Source organism: Balearica regulorum, chromosome 4, assembly GCF_011004875.1.
Source record: "Balearica regulorum gibbericeps isolate bBalReg1 chromosome 4, bBalReg1.pri, whole genome shotgun sequence".
Lineage (NCBI taxonomy): Eukaryota > Metazoa > Chordata > Aves > Gruiformes > Gruidae > Balearica > Balearica regulorum.
The window spans coordinates 21,280,546-21,299,078 of NC_046187.1; the positions used below are offsets into that span (position 1 = coordinate 21,280,546).

At 42.0% G+C, this 18,533-nt stretch overlaps 1 protein-coding gene across 7 annotated transcripts in view; it reads left to right on the forward strand.

Annotated features, from left to right (window-relative positions):
• ADGRL3 (adhesion G protein-coupled receptor L3) overlaps positions 1-18,533 on the forward strand; it is a 524,509-nt gene that overhangs the window by 430,153 nt on the left and 75,823 nt on the right. For 5 of the 7 annotated variants that reach the window (XM_075751372.1, XM_075751366.1, XM_075751369.1 and 2 more), the window contains 5 exons: positions 1,014-1,052; positions 13,856-14,039; positions 14,855-14,977; positions 17,027-17,235; positions 17,920-18,096. In XM_075751372.1, the coding sequence (XP_075607487.1) occupies positions 1,014-1,052; positions 13,856-14,039; positions 14,855-14,977; positions 17,027-17,235; positions 17,920-18,096 (732 nt within the window). The remainder of the gene's footprint in view (positions 1-1,013; positions 1,053-13,855; positions 14,040-14,854; positions 14,978-17,026; positions 17,236-17,919; positions 18,097-18,533) is intronic. The other 2 variants (XM_075751367.1, XM_075751368.1) reach the window with 2 other exon arrangements.

An 18,533-nucleotide genomic window follows, 5' to 3' on the forward strand; every position in this document is an offset into this window, starting at 1 on the left:
TCACTGCTGCAGACTGCCTCCAAAGTCCCAGGGAGGTAAATAAGTGCCTGTTTCAATTTCGTGACACGCTGAAGTGCAGTTATCAGGCGGCAGACATACAAGTGCATATCAAAGTACCGTCCTAAACACAGCTTCTATGGAAAAGGTGGGATTCTTTGTGGAAAGGCTATTCAGCATATAAAACATTTAGGCCCAGGAATTACAAAGGAAAGCACAACTGGTATGAGAGGACTGGAAAATGCATTCCTGGAGAAGCAGTTTAATCCCAAGTGGAAAGAATGGCCTTAACTGGAAATATTACATCAGATTCCCATTTCATTGTGGCCCTTTACGCTATCAGGAGCCCTGGGCAATGCTCTCTCCTTCAGTGCAAAGTGTTAGCACAGTCAACATGTGCCTGAGCAGGCTTTAAGCAAGCTCACAACAGTGAAGCTGGGGCGCTATAGGTTTTGCCTTTAGCCAGAGACCTGAGCACGTGTATCAGGATGGGTCTGTACAGGTCCATCCTGTATCAAGATGCAGTCCTGCATCCATCTTGCTCCCAGGAATTGGTCCTGCTCATCCAAAGCTTGGTGATACTTCAGTGTGCCATTAGCGCTGTCTGACTGCAAAGCCCACACTCCTCTTACGTAAATAACCATCAGCCCCATCCTTTCCAGCCTTGTTTGACATGGAAGTATCACATGTGATCTCCAAGCTGTAAGGAAAACATCGTCTCTTCAGCATCTCTTCTTGACTTCAGTGTCTGCTACCATCTAACAGCTGCTCTTGCAAAGTTGCCAGTCTGTGCTTTGCTTCACTGAAACAGGACTAACCCATATTTCTGGAGCCAGTCCTTCCAGCCTTCTGCTGCTGCCTAACTCGCATGCTTCCTTTGGTTTAGTTGGTTTTCAGGAGCTGTTTGAGAGAAATGAGGTTTTTTTCACAGGCATTTTCTTCAATTTTGTTCCCTTGTTCTGTCACTAACTTGTTTTTTCTATTCTGTCTTTAATCTGCTGTCTTTATGGACTCAGCTTCAGAAAAGGGAGCGCTCTTGCAGGGCCTATGTCCAGGTATTTCTTGTGTTTTTAATACACGTGTCCAGTTGTTTGACTGAATGACTGTGAAGTGGGTCTTGTCTCTGTCAATAATCTGATTATTATCATCTTTGTGGCAGCAAGTTCTAAGGTTAAGGTTACAGGATAATAATTTCATTCTTCATCTCCCCCCATCTGCCCAGTTGCTCTCAGACTTGACAAAACTTTGGGACAAAATCTCTGAACCAGAAAGTGGGAAAAAAACATAGGAGAGATCTGACAAGACTTATCCAGCCATCAGAATAAGCAGGACAGCGTGGATGCGTGCAAGTAAAGAATGCAAAACTCCTGCTCATGGAGGTGTCTCCAGACCAGCTGGGTTTCACTTACGGCATGTAACTCACATAATTGCCGCCTGCATTTCCTTAGTTTTTTTTCTTCCCCTCTTACACTTGCAAAATTAGAAACAATTTGAAATGGCACAGTCGGCATGAGGGAGGAGGTAGGATCATAATGAAATGCAGTGTCCTCGCAGAGGGATCTAGGAAGGAGGAGAATGCTGCAAACTAAATATAGCATTAGGAACATAACATCCTGTAAAGTTCACCCAGCTGTGGCTCAACTTTTGTAGGCTTACATTGTGTTTTACATGAACGAAGTCAAGCCCCAGTGTTTTGGAAAGACCTGCTTGTAGGCTTTTCAAGAGTGGGGCCTCAAGTTTTGTTATTTATCCTGTCACCTTGCCTTATAGTATTTGCTCCAGTGACTTTTATATAGACTTGTTTGTATACTATGGGTGAGTTAATGCTACTTTAAGAAGTGTGAACATTTACCTTCTAATTTCTGTCTTGTGCTTATGAACATTGATGATGTACTTATGGGCGGTTGGTCATTATTTATATGTGTATGTATAACATGCAGAGGTGTAAAAATGAACCCTATGCTTCTGAAGGGGGCTATCTATACCTGAATTTTCCTGCAAAATTCAACTTCCTACAGTTAGTATTGACTTTATTTTGTGAGCATGTATTTCATTTAGTGTATGGGATTAGATGGTTTAGATTTCTAGGATATTTAAAACAAAAAAAGTACCCCTCTGTGCTGGTAGACTGTCTGTCTTCCCTTTGGATATGGTCATGAGAGAAAGTCACCTTATGCCTTCCCATGTTAACAGATAAAGATGAGTTAAGGAGTTATACATACCTTGTCTGGAGTGACTTCTCGTAAGATCCCAGAGAAAGTAACTAGCATTTGAAGGAATTTAGGAAAGTTTACAGTGCAACGCTCACCCCCAACCTAGCTATCTTATCTACTGGTACCACTGGAAACGTGATGAGGCTGGTTTGACCATGGACCACACAATCCTGTTGGGGACCTTGGGTGATACTTGACCCATAGTTGTCCTTTCCACTAGCTGCACAGGCGTACTCTACAGCGTTGATGCATGTTCCTGGTCTTTTTGTCTTCTTTCAAACAGCAGTGAATAGTGAGTTTAATATACTCTACAGAAAGCTTGGCATTGATAGAATAAAGCCTGAATATTCTGCACAAACTTCATCTTTTACCCTTAATTTCAAGGACTTCTTTCCTTTCACTTGGAAAGACTACTTGTATGTTTAAACATTAGTCATGCACCTACCTCTTTATTAGATGAAAACTCATGAAAGTTCATTGCCTGAGCTGTTTAGTATAAATATGGACAAAACTGGTAAATATATTGAAGGGGACAGTCCTGTAATGGAGGGCTTGAAGAATGAATTAGATGTCCTAATTGAACATTTCCAGCTCTGCTTTGTATTATATGGAGGTAAAGTAATGTATCTGGACATATTTTCATACAGTATGTTTCCATTTGGAAAATCTTGTAGTGAAAGTCATTAAAAAATCTTGTGAGGGAGAGTTTGTCTGTAATAGCAATTAAATGTGATTGCAGATATTCTTGTTACAGGGCACTTATCCGTTAGCAGGCAGTGAAATGTCTGGGCTGGCTAAGGCAATTTAGGATAGATTTTTCAACAAATCTTAAATGGTGAAATCCTGGATTTTGTGAAGTCAATGGGAGATAGGAAGTCACTGGGAAATATGCCACTGATAGCAGAGAAATAGAGTTTCAACCTTGCTGACATGATCTCCTTGTGCTGATCTCATTATTGTGAAGAGCATCCACGGCTGAATTCGGCATACAGGGCTGGCAGTGTACCTTCAGTCCTGTGCTCCCTGGACAAAGGAAAGTGTGGTACAAAGTTTATGTGAGAGATGTCCAGCAATTTATCAAAAGTGCAATTGAGAACAAGTGAATTTTGGAGAGGAGGAGGGTGACTTGAGAAGATAATAATGCTAAAATCAGTCCTGCTGTTTTCTCTGAGCTGACAAATTCAAGTAGTCATGATAGAACCCCTGTAGCATTTGGGGTGTAAAGTCTTCTTGAGACCAAAATAAATGAATATAAATAAATATGCAAAATGTATATCTGGAAAATTTGTGAGTTATTCGAATATGAGACTGGGAATGCTGTATCAGATTCTCATCTCATCTCTCTGGGTAATTTTATAATTAAAACAAATATTGATTTAATTTGTGCAGTATCACAGTATTTGTTGAGTTAAAAGCTCAGGGATTTTATTTCTGGAGATAGAGGTTACAAATGCTGCTCCTTTAGTTGTGGTAAATGATGTTTTATGTCTCAAAAATTCAACAACCGACCTGATATTTGACGTGATAAACACATATTAATATAATGACCAGACAATTGCTGGGAGATTTTTCAGTCATGGTGATATTTCAGAAATGGCCACATGGGCTTTAATTCATGACACTAAGAATTAACTTAGGCTGAGATGACCAGAGTGGGTATCCAAGATGAACAGAGTGAGTGGCCTCAGAAGGGTGCTCCATTGGCTAAGGAGAGCTTGGACACAACGTGTGGCTTTTTTGAGAGCAGAGATCTCTATCTCTCATGCTCACCTGTCTGCAGTGCACTGTTCTAGCACTATTTTGGGAAAGGGATGGAAAAGTCATCGTGTGGGAGCGTGAGTCACAATGGGTGACGCATTTGATTAGCATAGCTTCGTAGCTTCGTTTGGTGACTGGTGTGTGACGTAAGCCGGTATGATTTTTCTGTATTTTTTTCAGAATTTATGTTTGTTCATTTTCAAAGGCATTTCTCCTTAAACCGAAGCACTGGAGTTGTAGAAAACATGAAATCTTTAGGGGCTGTGAAACTGGGTTTGGTGTCACAGATTTCTTCCATGCCCTTCAGCAAGTGGCATGTGATCACTATTTCTCAGCTCCCCAACTTAAAGTGCGGTGGTACAATTCCCCTGGCCTCTGGGAATGGAGGTGGGGTAGTAAAGAAAAAAAAGAAGGCTGAGTACTCAAATATTGCAATAAGTTAGGCCATATTAACATGGAAAGTTTAAACATGGGGGAAAAAATTAAAGAATTTTGCTATAAGATTTATTAGCTGGAAACCCAGCCTTTAATAAAGGTTCATACCACGTCCGTGTGTGCATGGAGTCTTTTAATCACATATGTACATCTGATTGCAAAATCTGAGCTTGCCTCCTTGCTTTGCTCAGATTTGTGGGCTGGAGCTCTGGAGCATCGTGAGGCCAATGAATTTCCCTGCGATGCCAGCCAGCAGCCTCTTCCCATGTGAAACTGCATGCTGTGTTTGGGATGCAGATCTCGGAAGACAAAAACTTCACAGGGTTCCCATTCTTTTTGGTTTTTATTTTCTAAAGCCAGTCTTGTGGCTTCAAAGCTGGAGGCTGGTGAATACAATAGATAGCCTGACTGGCAGCTTTGTGGGAAGGATGGAAGGAGGAAGCAGAGCGTTGCTTTTGCAGCATTTTTCTGGTCTCATGGTGGTTGCTTCTCTGGTTCCTGCCATCCTCCGGGCTGTTCTGTAAATCAGCGTGCTCTGCTTTGTAATTCTGGGCTTGTCTATGCAGCAAATGGTGAAGACTGTGGAGGTGCCACCTGCTCCCTGAAGATCACAAGAGCTTCTGGGTGCAGGTGTCATCGGAGACACCAGTGAAGCCAGTGCTGAGTTGTTGGCAGGTTCAAGGTAGCAGACAGTGGCAAGTGGTTGCAGAGTTGTCCTTCTGGTTCTCCTGGAAGTTTTCTGAACGCTTCACACTTGTAATGTGGGCTGTGTGAATTGCTGTACTAAGCGCAAAGTGAAAGGCTTTCCTCAGAGGATTCAAGGCATTAAGTTTAGAGCTGAGAAGAAGAGACTTTTTTTTTCTTTGCTAACCTAGTAGCTCTCAGCAGATAAAAGGTGCGTCTGGGACTTAGCCAGTACTATTTAAAGTGGATTAATTCTGTTTGTCCCACTTCTCTCTTGCTTGCATGGCCATTCCCAACTTCCGTGAAGACTAAATGAAAGAAACTTGTAGCTCTGAGAGGGAGCGTAAATTGAATTATACTGCATTTACTTGTGTTCTTGTTGTGCCTGTGACAAGACTCTAACCTCCATTTATATAGAAAGGGGCAAATTAATGAGGATTTTCGAGTTCCTTGTTTGGTCACTTAATTGGCTGTATGACAAAGAGCTCTGCAGCGCGTGTCAAACAACTTTCAGAGTCCTATAATGATTTGCGCATTGCTCGACTCCTGATGCTATTCCGCATGGCCTGTCAGGCGAGGTATCGTTGTTAAAGTGGCTGGAATAAATTGGCTAGCAGTGTGCATACAATGTCGTATATTAACTATAGCTACAGGGAGTACTTTTAGTAGCTTTTTCAAGAGATCTAGATGTTTGCCCATCAGCATCAAAGTGCCCCAAACTTTCATTTAATATAATTAAAAGGACATCTGAAAGAAGTGTGACTCGCAGTGGGGTTCTGCGGTTTGGTAGCCCTTTGTTAAAACTCTGTGAACTTAATATACTTCACAGCTTGAGAAACCTGCACTTGATTTGTGTCAGCACGAGCGAAACTAGAAATCCCCACCCTGCGTGTTTCTGCCGCGGTGAGCCCGTTGTTAGGGGAGAGGAGGATCAAAGCAGCAGCCTTGGGTTTATCACTGGACTCTGAAATTCTTCACATAAATATTAAAAGGGAAGGTGACCACATATTCCTCTACTTACAATGGAGCTACACCTATGGTTATGTGCCCACGTGTAACATAGGAAACCTGAGAAAAAAATCTTGCATTTTCTGTGTTGCTATGTGCTGACTCTCTGCTTTAGGCTCAGTCAGTCCTGGAATCTGGTGGCACTGGTAAAAAGTCTGAGTATATAAATTGCTGTAGAGGTTGGTGGGAGATGTCCCTTTGATTTGGACCGTTGGAGGAGAGGATGAGTCTCACGAATACCCTAGGACTTCCCTTGAAGGCTATGGGTATTCTGTCAAACAAGCATTTCTTGTTTGCAAGCCATTTTCCTTTCTTGCTACAGCTTTGCTCACTTCCCCAGTGTAATTATGCTAGCGGTTGCTTGTATAGTCTCAAATCCCAAACAGTAGGGCAGCAAATACAGATGATTCATAAATGCAGTTCTCAGCTTATTCTGCGGGGAAGATCTCATTAGATGAAATAGATCGTGTGTTATTTCCTTCTTCCCAATCACTTCCTTTTATTTCAGTCTTACAGATGCCTTCTGACCTTAAAATATTCTTAGTCGTATACTAAGCAAAGCAAAACCATAACCTGTAATTTGTAACCTTCTTCTGTTCCTCAGATCTCCTATTTTTTTGTGTGCTCCCATTAGGAGATTATTGGTAGTTCAAGGCCAAGATTGCACACCTTGCATGCCTAGTGCAAGACCATTAATTCCATAGTTAGTAATTTTGTAAGTAAGTGGCCTAATTTTAATAAAGGTCAGTGCCTTTCTTCTCACTGCAATGAGTTCTCAGCGCCGCTGAAATTCAGGAATTCAGGCCATTTCTGAGTCAGTACAGTTCCTGTAGCCACAGCATAAACATTTGCTGTAGAATTGAAGAGGGAAGGTTGCATACTCTTTCTTGAGAACCTTTGCTCTCAGTCTATGGAGCAATTTTAGAAATTTCTCTGCAAGGTTGGGGGAAGATCTCTTCTTGCTTTTGCCATGAATAGTAGGTTTTGGCTCAGTTCAACGAAACTGACACCATGAATTGCCAGTCACCACTCTGGTACTAGATGTAGCCTAGTGCTTCTGGCTTAGTTTTGAAGGCAGAAGCAGAGATTAGCAGTAGATATTCTAATGATTTAATATTTTTTAAGCACTCATTGCAGTTCAGCTAGTTTAAATATGTTTGTCCATTTTATTGAATATGATAATTGTTTTGTGATGACTTTATTGCTTTGTAAAAAGCCTTAGACAGCAGCTGGGCTTCCCTGTAAGAAATTGTCTCCAGTGTTCTTATGCTTTGACCCGAGACAAATTCTAATTTGGAATTAAAAGAATGAATGACAAGGCAAAAAGCCATCTGAGGGTGAAGAGCCTTGTCAGACAGATTTGAAGGCAATTCTCAGCTAAGAAGTAGGATTTAATGCCATCATTTAGCCAAAATGACATTTTCCTTGCTTAGTAAACTGAAGAAATGACATCTGCATCTATTTTTGACCTGAAGTCCCACAGAGCAGATGACTGTTCCAGTTTGATTGGTGACCCCTTGTAGCGGGATTGAGGTGCTGTTTATTTGCCACTCTAAAAAGACACGTCATTTCCTGAGCTGGTCCCTTTCGATGCAATAACCTTACCAGAAGTGACTCCTTGCATGCCCAGATCCATGCTTTCATGCTAGTCCTCTTCTCCAAAGGGCCCATTCTGGCTGCATCAGGTACATTCAGAGTTAATGGGAGTTTCTCTTGTACTGGTGCTTTTTCTGGCCAAGGGCAAGAATCGCACAACTGCCAGCAGAACTTGTCATCAATGGCATTGATTGTGCCTTTAACTCAATTAGTTTGGAGGCTTGCAAATATTGATAGCTTAAGAAAAGGTTTTGTTTTAGCACTGGTGGTTTCATATGAATACAGAGCAAAACCAGCTGTTCTTGAGCAAGGAAGCAGGTAATGTTTTTTAGAGTACCACCGCTTTCCAGTAGGAAAAAGGAAAAAAGAGCATAACATTGTGATCCTTGAACCATATCTACATTTCAGTGTGTCTGCTCTCTGACGGGTTTTTCATTTTCACTGTTCACTGTGGACCTGAAAGGGGTTTTGTGCTTTTTTTCTCTCCACTGATTTGCTGTTAAACCTCAAGCTGCTATTAAAAAGTGGGTTAGTAATGTTTTTGCATAAAAGATGATGATGCACTTGTTTTGGAGCAGTACCTGGAGACCTCAGGCAGGACCAGAACTCAAACCGTAAGCACAGCCTGAGGCTGTGTCTGTGTGATTGCACTCTACAGTCAACCCTGCTGTTCTCAGAAAGGGTGAGCAAACCTTTTTTGATGAAGCTGTGCCAGCAAACATCTTTGGAATAGGGGTAGCTGTACAAGCACTGCTTGTTTCATGCACCAACCATGATTTTAGCCTTGTTGCTGTAGCTCCTTCTATCCTAATTTTTGAAAGTGTGTTGCATGAAATACTCCTGTGAGATCAAGGAACACAAGTGTTAGCAGCATGAGACAGGGCTTTAAAAGTTATAAAATGCAGATATTTTAGAGATGTCATTGCAAAAGTGGTGCTTTAATGCTCCATGCCACTGTCCTCATTCTCCCAAAGTTGTTATAGGAGGTAAGGCCTTGATGTAGGTTCTATGCAAAATAATGTATCATCCAGTGTGTTCAGTCTCCTCTTAAGGAGGTGCTCCTTCATCAGGAAGGATAAACTGCATATTTGAAAATTACTAATTTCAACTCAACTAATCTTCCCTGTAGAGCCTGCTGGCATTCACTTGCCATGAAGCAGTATTTTCTGCAGTCGCAAGTTTGTTGGGGTTTCTGTTCTTCCATCAGCTGCTCAGCAAGAGGCCAAAATGAACAATAAAGGTTTAGACAGGTCCTAACTCTAGGAGAGTTGCTAGTTTTCTAAAGTTAGGGTTGCTGTGCTTAAGCACCATAGCACAATGGTCCCCAATAGCAGTCTGGTCCCAAATTTGGCAATGAGATGAGTACATCTAACATCTGTTAGTGATTTCCAGTGTTGACTCCCAGTTAAAGACAGATTTTACATTACAGAATCTGTTTTTGTCAAAGAGCAGTGCCTTGGATGGTGGTACAGTCAGAGATAAATAAGTGAATGTGGTATCACTGGATATATACTGCCCTCCTAGGTTTAAACTGTGTGTCACATAGCCAGGTATTCTCACCAGACATTTCTAGAAGGGGAGAAGATAAAAGTAAATGAACAAGCAAAATTCAGTTTTATGGAATGAAGCAGTTGTCACACAGGAAATCAATGGGATTTGTACAATTGGCCTTTTAGTAATGTATAATTACTGTAAGACTCCTAATTAGTTGCTGTTTGCCAATACATCTTTTAATACCAATTCGTAAGTGTCTGAGAAGGAAGGTTTACATTTTGTTTCTGTTTTGTAACCTCAGGACAAAATCACGAAATCATGAGCATGTGCCCTTATTTGGGAAAAAGATCTTCCTCTGCAATTTATAAATTTAACATTTATTTACATTGAATGTACACTCTGTGGTGCTATATAACCACATAATGAAAGCGATCACCGTCATGGGATTTGTCTTCAGTGCTTGGCATGTTCTTGCTCTTCTCTCAATGTCCATCTGTAGCCACTGCTGGAGACACAAAATGGTCCACTGAGTCTAATACTCTCTGAGTCTAAATACTCTCTGAACCAGGATGGTTGCTCTTTACAGACTTGTATTTAGGGGATTTGGCTTTGCACGTATAGGTACCTTAACATCACAGGCAGCATACAGCTACACCTACATATCTTGGGATAGAAAGGGAGATGAAAAGTCTTCCTTCTTGGCTCCCTTCTACCACGCCCTTCTTCCCTCAGTTGATCTTAGGCTACAAACAAGGAAGCTATGCCACGTGAAAGCTTTCCCTTGATGCCATTGGACTTACTTTTGTCCTGCTCCCTGGGCGTATGTGTGCTTGTGCTGTCTATTCATTAAGCCCCAGCAACCATGGGATTGGTTTGGTGCCATGCTGTGCATGATATTGAAGTATGTTTGGGCTCAAAGCCCCACATTTTTATTTTGCATGAGGTTCACAAGGGTGCTTTGGAAATTGTTCACCCAGTTGAGCTGCATTTGGAAGAGGGATCAGGCAGGTGAAGAGAAGAAAATCACAACAAGACACATCAATGTCAGTCATGTCAGCGAGGTAGATATGCAACATCCTTTAATAGTTGTTCAGTTCTTCAGGGATAGGATTAATCTCATGTGACTTTGGGCACCCAAATGGGAATATTTGCTGTAGTTCCTTCTACTTTCATTGGATTGAGAAACTAGAGAGTGTTTGGGCTCCCTACTTGGCTGCATGTTAAATTCTTGAATTGAGGTGGGATGAAACTAAGTCTTTCCTAGCTCCCTTTGAAAGTCCCCACCTTTATCAGGATCACCAGGGACCTTAAGTAAAACCTATCACACCATCAGCTCCCAAGCACACCTATCTCACGCCTTCTTCATTTCAAAGGTCCTCTGTCAGGGCAAACCCTCCTTCTGCTGGTCACTGAGAGACTTTCCTGGGAGCTTAGCACTGCTGCTGCTTCTATGCTGGAGCTTCATTAGACCACAAAGTCATTGGAGCAGGTGTGAAACCCACCTAAACCATGACGGTTCAGCTTAAATGCAAAGACACAGGCTGATCCTTGTCCCATGTGCCTGCCTTCCCACAGTTCCTGCTCCCCTGCCTGACTTTCCCCAGTTGGCATCTCTGTCTCAAGAGACACTGTTGCTTTAACAGCTGTTTTGTTTCATTTAAACACCTACCTCAGCTCCTGTCCAAAATGCAAACATTTCATTAGCACCTCATCTCCTTGGCTTCAGCCTGCAGCACTCAGCCATAATGAAGTGCTGCACTCAGGAATATAATGCAGGGAACACTTGATTAATGCACTGAAACAGGTGAGGGGAGTGACCCTCTGGGAAAAGCTATGGACTAAATTCATCTCGGATGTTATGCCAATGAAGACAGTCTACCAGCTTTGTTCAGATACATGCTAAGGACCTGACCCAAAGTCCTTGGAAACCTTTCTGGAGCTTTTGCGTCAGATCCCAGATCCAAAGTGATGTGAAGTGGCTGGTTTCAGGTTAGTCACTTCAAGAGGATGTATGCTCACCAGCATCGTGTCCATTGGGTGGAGAGTACCCATTGTGCAGGAAGTAGCACATTAGACCTAGTTGGTGTTCTCTCAAGCTTTGCATGTACACATGCACACATATTTAAAAAAAAAAAAAAAAAGCATAAGATTAATTTTTCTGGGGAAAAATCTTTGCAGCAGATGTTTCACCATAACACAAATATTTCAGCATCTGTTTCATGTTTTGACAAATAGGCATTACCTTTCTAGCCGGAGCCAGGAGCTGGATCTGTTGCAAAGATTCTTTCCAGCATTCAGATATTGATAAAAGTATCCAAGATGTTGTTTTAGCAGACATTTAAAGACACCATTAGTAGCTGAGCTAAATAGAAGTAAGGTAAATTGTAGTTTGCATGATAACATTGAAAGGGCAGAATAATCCTCATTGTCTGTTTTCCATGCATAAAAGATCTTTGCAAGAAAACACCATGTTGTGTAGAACCTGCACAGCTTTTTGGTCACTGGAAAAGAATATTACCTCCTTTTTGCCTGTAAAGAGATAAGCTGCCAAAGTAAACTACAGAATTTTATTAAGAGCTACAGAGATAGGGCTTCCAGATTTTAAAACACCGAAAACACCCACACTTAAATGCTATGGATTTTTAGTATTTCTTTTTGACTATTAAAGTCAACCAGCTTTTTGTGTGCACATATTAAATGTGTTAAGATGATTTTTAGACTATTTAGGAAAATCAGTTTAATAATCAGTTTAAGAAATTGATTTATGGTTAATAAGTTCCACTTAACAGCAAATAAGAAGGGGATTCCAGTCCTGGATTGTAAAGGCTTGACAGCAAAATGATTTTTATAGTAGCACTAGAGCATGAGGTTTTCAGCCATTTTGGGTGCTTCAGTGGCTGAAAGGTGGGTTACTCCATAGTTTTGGAAACCAAGCTGTGAGGCTCAGGAAAAATGTTGTCTATTATTTAGGGGACCTGGGTAGTAGCTGCCAGGGAGGGTGAGATCTGTTTAAGGTACAGGAGACATTTGGCACAAGAACAAATGAGTTAATTGATCATGAATAAATGTAGGTTGGAGAGTAGGAGCTTTATGCTGTCAGAGGAGCCCAATTCTGGCTCAGTCTTCCAGTAGGAACTATGGTGGCATGAGAAACTTTCCAACCTCAAGGACATTTAGGATGAAGATGCACATGGCAATATCTCAGTGAAATGTCTTTGCTGGGATTAAAAGCACCAGGAGTGGCAGGTCTAGCTGTCTTTGCTTCTTCGTGAACCTTGCTGTAATTGGAATTTTTTTGATGGTCACCTGCATATAGCAATAAAATAAAATTTTAGTTTGATGTGCTTATATTCTTCCATTGCACATTTGTATCTGACCACAACTGATGAGTGACTCAGGATGCCTTGCACTCTTTGTGCCATGTGTTGCTGTTGTAACACTCCTCCTGAGGGCTCTGCTGGAGAATGGGCCATGCCGTATCTTCTTTTCACACATCATGTTGTACAGTTGGGTTTATAAACACTGTCAGGAGTAAATACTGAAGTATTTCCATGAAAGTGATCCCATGGGCCATCCTTTAGGTTTGCAATCCCAGTTGAAATCCCATGGGACTGTTATTGCCTTGCAGAACAGAGGTGTGGGTTTGATGCCTATATATTCAGTGTACAGAAAGTTATTAAGAACCGCAACTTCATCTCAAAGGGAAGGTTGCTTTCTGCAGTCAGCGTTAGTGGAGGTGTTTCTTTGTGGGGCAAGGCCTGCCTGGCAGCTAGACACTTTTTTTTTCCTTTTCCTTTGCACAGTGAGTTATACCAATTGGTACAGCTGGTCTCATTAAAAAACTTCAGCTGAGAGGTAGTCGAGTCAGGTCTGGTTAGTAACTAAGCGCAGTTTTAGGCTGACCAAAACCTTCAGGTTGAGTAGGCTCTACTGCTGTAATTTTACAATCATGAGGCCAGCGCAGTTTCACATGATCCTGGATGCGCATCCAGATTAACCTATGGGAAGTTCTCCATGGGAGAGCTAGTTGTGCGTGGCAGCCTGGGGCAGAAGGTACGCCGCAGGAGGGACTGAAGCTGTTACCAAGGGGCTGCCTTGTTCCTGAATGGAGTGATTTAAAATGTAGTGTCTTAACTAAATCTCTATGGACACCTGCTGCTTTTCTGGATGAAGTGGCATAACTCAGCTATCTCTGTGTCTTCATGACTGCCTGCCAGAGGTTATGTGGTGGGAAACACTCTAAGGAACATAGCCTTTGCAGATATGAAATACCTTCCTTGGGTGCCCCAGTCCTACTCTTGTATTCTGGTGCTGCAGGTAGCAGCAACCTGCTTCACAGATGGGTTTTGAAATCTGTTTTCCTGCATGTTTTCTTAATGATTTCCTCATCTACCCTCTGCATGTCTGCCCCCCTCCCCCAACCTCTAATTCCTTCTTACTGCAAGCCCAGAGCTGCTGATCACAGAAGCAGAAAACTGCTATTCCCAGCCTGCATGGGATAAATGATACCTTACTCCATTGCAGGCTGCCCCAATGGGTGGGGAAATGAGATGCTGTCCTCTCCCTATAAACTGATGTGTGTGGAGGATGGGACTGAGCATATGTCAGAGGTCTCGATGGTGCTTTAGGTTCACTAGAGCCCTTTCTCAGTCCATCCCTCTCCCTTGCAGGCCATGGTGGAGACAGTGAACAACCTCCTGCAGCCACAGGCTCTGAACGCGTGGAGGGACCTGAATGCAAGTGAACAGCAGCGCGCAGCCACCAAGTTACTCGACACCGTGGAGGACAGTGCCTTTGTGCTGGCTGATAACCTGCTGAAGACAGACATCGTCCGGGAAAACACTGACAACATCCGTAAGGGATAGATCCCATAAATACTGAGACCAGCCAGGACAGTAAAGGCTGGGAAACCTGGCTTCCATCTTAGCCCCTAGATTAACTGGAGAGCAATTTGTTAGATATGTCTTGGCCCTTTTTCTGAAGGACTTATAAGTCTTTCCAAAAGAGCCTAAAGGAATAGAGCAGCTCTCTACCCTTGAAATCTCATGGAAAAAGAGCATCTAACCTGCCTTTATTACTCCTGGCTTTGAGGGCAAAATCTGCGCTAGAGCAATGAAAGCACTGTTTCACAGGGAGATTGTTCATCGTAACGCAATTGTGTTTCATTTCATACAAATTTGTGTCTTTATTTGGCTGATTGTTGATTTTAATTAAAAAACAAGCATGATGGAAAGCACCAGCACTCCCACTGTGCATATGTAAAATGAGAACAACTCTTCTTTCTATTTCTATGAATACAGATCCCAAGCACTGATAACATTTACAGAAAGTACCAATCGCCAGTGGCAAAGAACTAGCATTTTCAGATTTTCATTTTAACCATTGTCCTTAATATCCTGAGGTTCTTGTTTACAAGAACTGGTTGTCTTTTGTCTTCCACAGAGAGTAGAATTTATTTGCCTTTTTTTTTTTCTTTAATTAAATTTAAAACTTCTTCAGGGCAAAGATTTAAAAAGAAATAGGATCCTGAACAGAGTTTAGCGTGAAACATTGTAAGTTGATTCCTCTGCTCTCAGATGGTCTGGAACACCATTTTGTAGCTTTGAAGTATCGTGTCAAAGATTATTTTGGTAGAGATTTTTCTCAGTGTCAGTCTCTCTTGCAAACAGAACTGGAAGTTGCGAGACTAAGCACCGATGGTAATCTGGAAGACCTGAAGTTTCCCCAGAACATGGGCCATGGGAGCGCCATTCAGCTGTCAGCAAATACCTTGAAACAAAATGGCCGAAACGGTAGGTCCAGCACCGCCAGCCACGCTGGCCTCATGAATCAGTCATGCTTTAGGCATTGTTTTGTGTTTAACCAGTTGTAAGTATAGTAATAATCGCTACATTAATATTTAAATTAATGGTAGTATCAGGTGCCCATGCCCTTGACTGCAAGCTAAGTTGGCTGACTGGGAATGTATTATATTGCTGAATGACTCACAGCCTTCAGAAGTATTACGTGCTGGTAAAAAATGCATCAGATCCTTAAACGATGTGGCTGTTGGGGCACAGCGCTGGTGCAGAGAATTGCATTTAACTGCTGTTGTCTGCAGTAGGAGGCTTCAGATAGGATAAGAGGCTTGTTTGAGTAAACTCTTTCACAGTGGGGCACTATACAAATATCTGAAAAGGGAGAGGTCAGAAGCAGTAGTAGCAAATATTAATAATGAGCCAACATGGCAGAAAAGGTTGATTAGCTGTTATGAGTCTAAATCTTAAGTGTCTTTCTCTCTGAAGCTTAGGAACCTCCTGATAGCATAAATTAAAGATGATGTTATATGTGAATGGTCTTCATGCTGCCGAGCCATGTATTTCCAGACCAGGAATTTGAACACAGACGTTTATTGATCTTTACAGCCCCACTATAGACCAACTTCAAACTCCCAAACTTTCTACTAATGTGCCTAACATGCTCCTGTTTCTGAGTTCCTTTAAAATTTAACCTGCGTGCAGGGGGAAAGCACTCTAGTATGGGCTTTGATCACTGCAGGCAAAACATAGAGTGATAGGGCAGTACCGTAGCCAGACCAGATGTGTTAAAACTGCCAAAAATTTCTGACAACTGTTGAGAGAAAAGTTTGGTCTGGTGGTTCAGAAAGAAAGTTTTGTCATTGGCTTCCTTGACGGCATTTGGTACCTTTGCATGTAGGATTTGAAGAGAAGTATTTCTGTAAGAGACAGTGTAAAACCCAACATGCATAGCAAAAAACCCAACATGCATAGCAAAAAACCCTACATGCATAGTAAAACTCCAGTGGGGCAGGAGTTTCACTCCACTAGCGAGCTTTGGAGATTTGTGGGGAAAGAGAAACTGTGTTGGCAGTGAGGAAGAGGAATTCTGTATTTCTAAGCATGGTATGTTCTGGTCAAATCAATTAGCACCAGCTTGGCACCCACCTGGAGGTCACCAAAGAGCTAGAAATAAAATTACTGTAGAAGGATTTAGGTTGGGAGGGACCTTTGGAGTCATAAATGCTTCACCTTCTTCAGAAGCTGGGGTGATTCCTATAGAAACAAAAAAAAATCTTCCCACAACTAATACATATAAAGGTAAGCTGATCACATTCGGTTCTTATCCTGTGAAATAATGTACAAAACAGAAGAAAAACTGGATGGTTTCAGTTAAAAACAGCTGGCTGGTGGCCTGGGTTTTCTGCAGCCTCCCTAATGGTGGGGTTTTTTTGTGGAAGAGGGGATATCTGATTGGCAAATTAAGAAAATAAATGCATTTTTTAATGAAATTTCTGCAATTTTGTTTTACCCTTCATGTGAGATTGGAATTGTGCTGGAAAATTTTGAATTCCTTCTCCCAGATTTGTCCCCACACTTTTCTGAGGTAGTCTTAATTAATTAATGGACTAAATTATAGTTTTATACTGCATCTGTGCAACAGACCAGAATTAAACATGTTTGCCAAGCATTACCTGGAGAATAAAGTGTTATGTCAGGTGGGAAGTGGGCCACCTGGCCACTTTTCTCTGGAGCCAGTTGCACCCATTGATGCCAAAAATAAGCCCACCTTCTCTGTCTGTCTTCCACCGATCTCTTTGCTTATAAAAGTTTGTTATGAGAGAGGCAGCTCTGCCCTTCTTGTCCATGAACCACTTGTTGCACCTCATGGTGCTCATTGGGACTGGCAGGAGGAGGTGAGATGACCACATCTTGGTCCTTTCACGTTTTCTCAGAGAAGTTTTAAAGTTGGTTCAGAGAAGAGATTTGTCATCTAAAAAAAAAACCAACAAAAATACCCCCAGTGCGCTGACCTGAATATCTAACCTCTTACTGCTCTTCTAGGTGAAATCAGGGTGGCTTTTGTGCTGTACAACAACCTGGGCACCTATCTCTCTACGGAGAATGCCAGCATGAAGTTGGGAACAGAAGCAATGTCGACTAATCACTCTGTCATTGTCAACTCCCCTGTCATCACAGCAGCAATAAACAAAGAGTTCAGCAATAAGGTTTACCTAGCTGATCCTGTGGTGTTTACTGTCAAGCACATCAAGGTGAGTGAGTTCAAAATGCGCTGCTTTTTTTTTTTCAATTTCTAAAACAAAGTGATGCAAAAGTTGGCTGATGTGAGGCCCCCAGCAGTCCTTGATTAGATTTTGAATTATACATTTGTACCTTTGCACGTTGTGTTATTTATGGAGAATGTCTCTTTTACGTTGCATTAATAAAAGTAAAGAGTCTCTTTTGAGCTGATGCCCATTGCTCAGTTGCTGACACACGTCATTCTGTAATTAAAAGCTACCAATATATTAGAATAGACCATAATATTATTTTATCATGGTGGCAGGGGATATTAGAGGAAAGTGGAATTACAGTGAAAGAGGACAGCTAGTCCTCCTGTTAGCCAAGCACAGTCATTGCAAAAGTTGATTGCTTAAAGCAATTAATTTCTCTGCTCTGCAATGCAAATGAAGCAATCTGGTTTTGAAGAGCTGGATTTAGTCTGTGGCTGAAATTAATCAAGAACAAAGAACTAAGTCTGCATTAACAAATAAAGCTGCAACAATCTAACTTTCTCTGGTATTGGCAAGTAATACTTGATGTATAAACCACTGCTGATTGTTTATCCAAAATTAAAGGGTGAGAGTTACAAAGTGCCTCTGGAAAAAAATATAGTGCATTTAGAAGTCTCTGAAACCCTATCATTTTTATTGCATTTATTCATTTCTTCCCTGCAGCAGTCAGAAGAAAATTTCAATCCAAACTGTTCATTCTGGAGCTATACAAAGCGTACAATGACAGGGTATTGGTCCACCCAGGGATGTCGCCTCCTGACAACTAACAAGACGCACACCACATGCTCCTGCAATCACCTAACCAACTTTGCAGTCCTGATGGCACACGTGGAAGTTAAGGTAGGCGTTGCAGATTCAGAGGCTGCCAATGCACTGGTCAGGAAAACTGGCCATTTGCAGTAACACCATTTTGTTACTGCAAATGGAGCTGAGCAGGGAAATTGCTGCATGACAGTAACTCTAACAGTAGAAACCATCTGATGTAAATCTTTCTTCTGCTATATGATGGAACAGGAGGTAGTCACACCAATGCAAAGCCTGTCTTGAGCTCCTGGCATGGGCAGCTCTGAGCTAAGGATGATGAGTGAGCAGAATGAGCTGTTGCCACATCCTTTGCTTACTGGTGCAGAACATCTCCTGGCTGGGTCCTTGCTCATGGGGTCCTCACTGTGCCATCAGGGAGTAGCGAGCACCCTGGGTGGTGGGACAGAAGCCAGCAGAGCCTGCCTCATGGGGTGCAACTTGTGTGTCCTGCTTGCAGCAGCTGCAGATACACT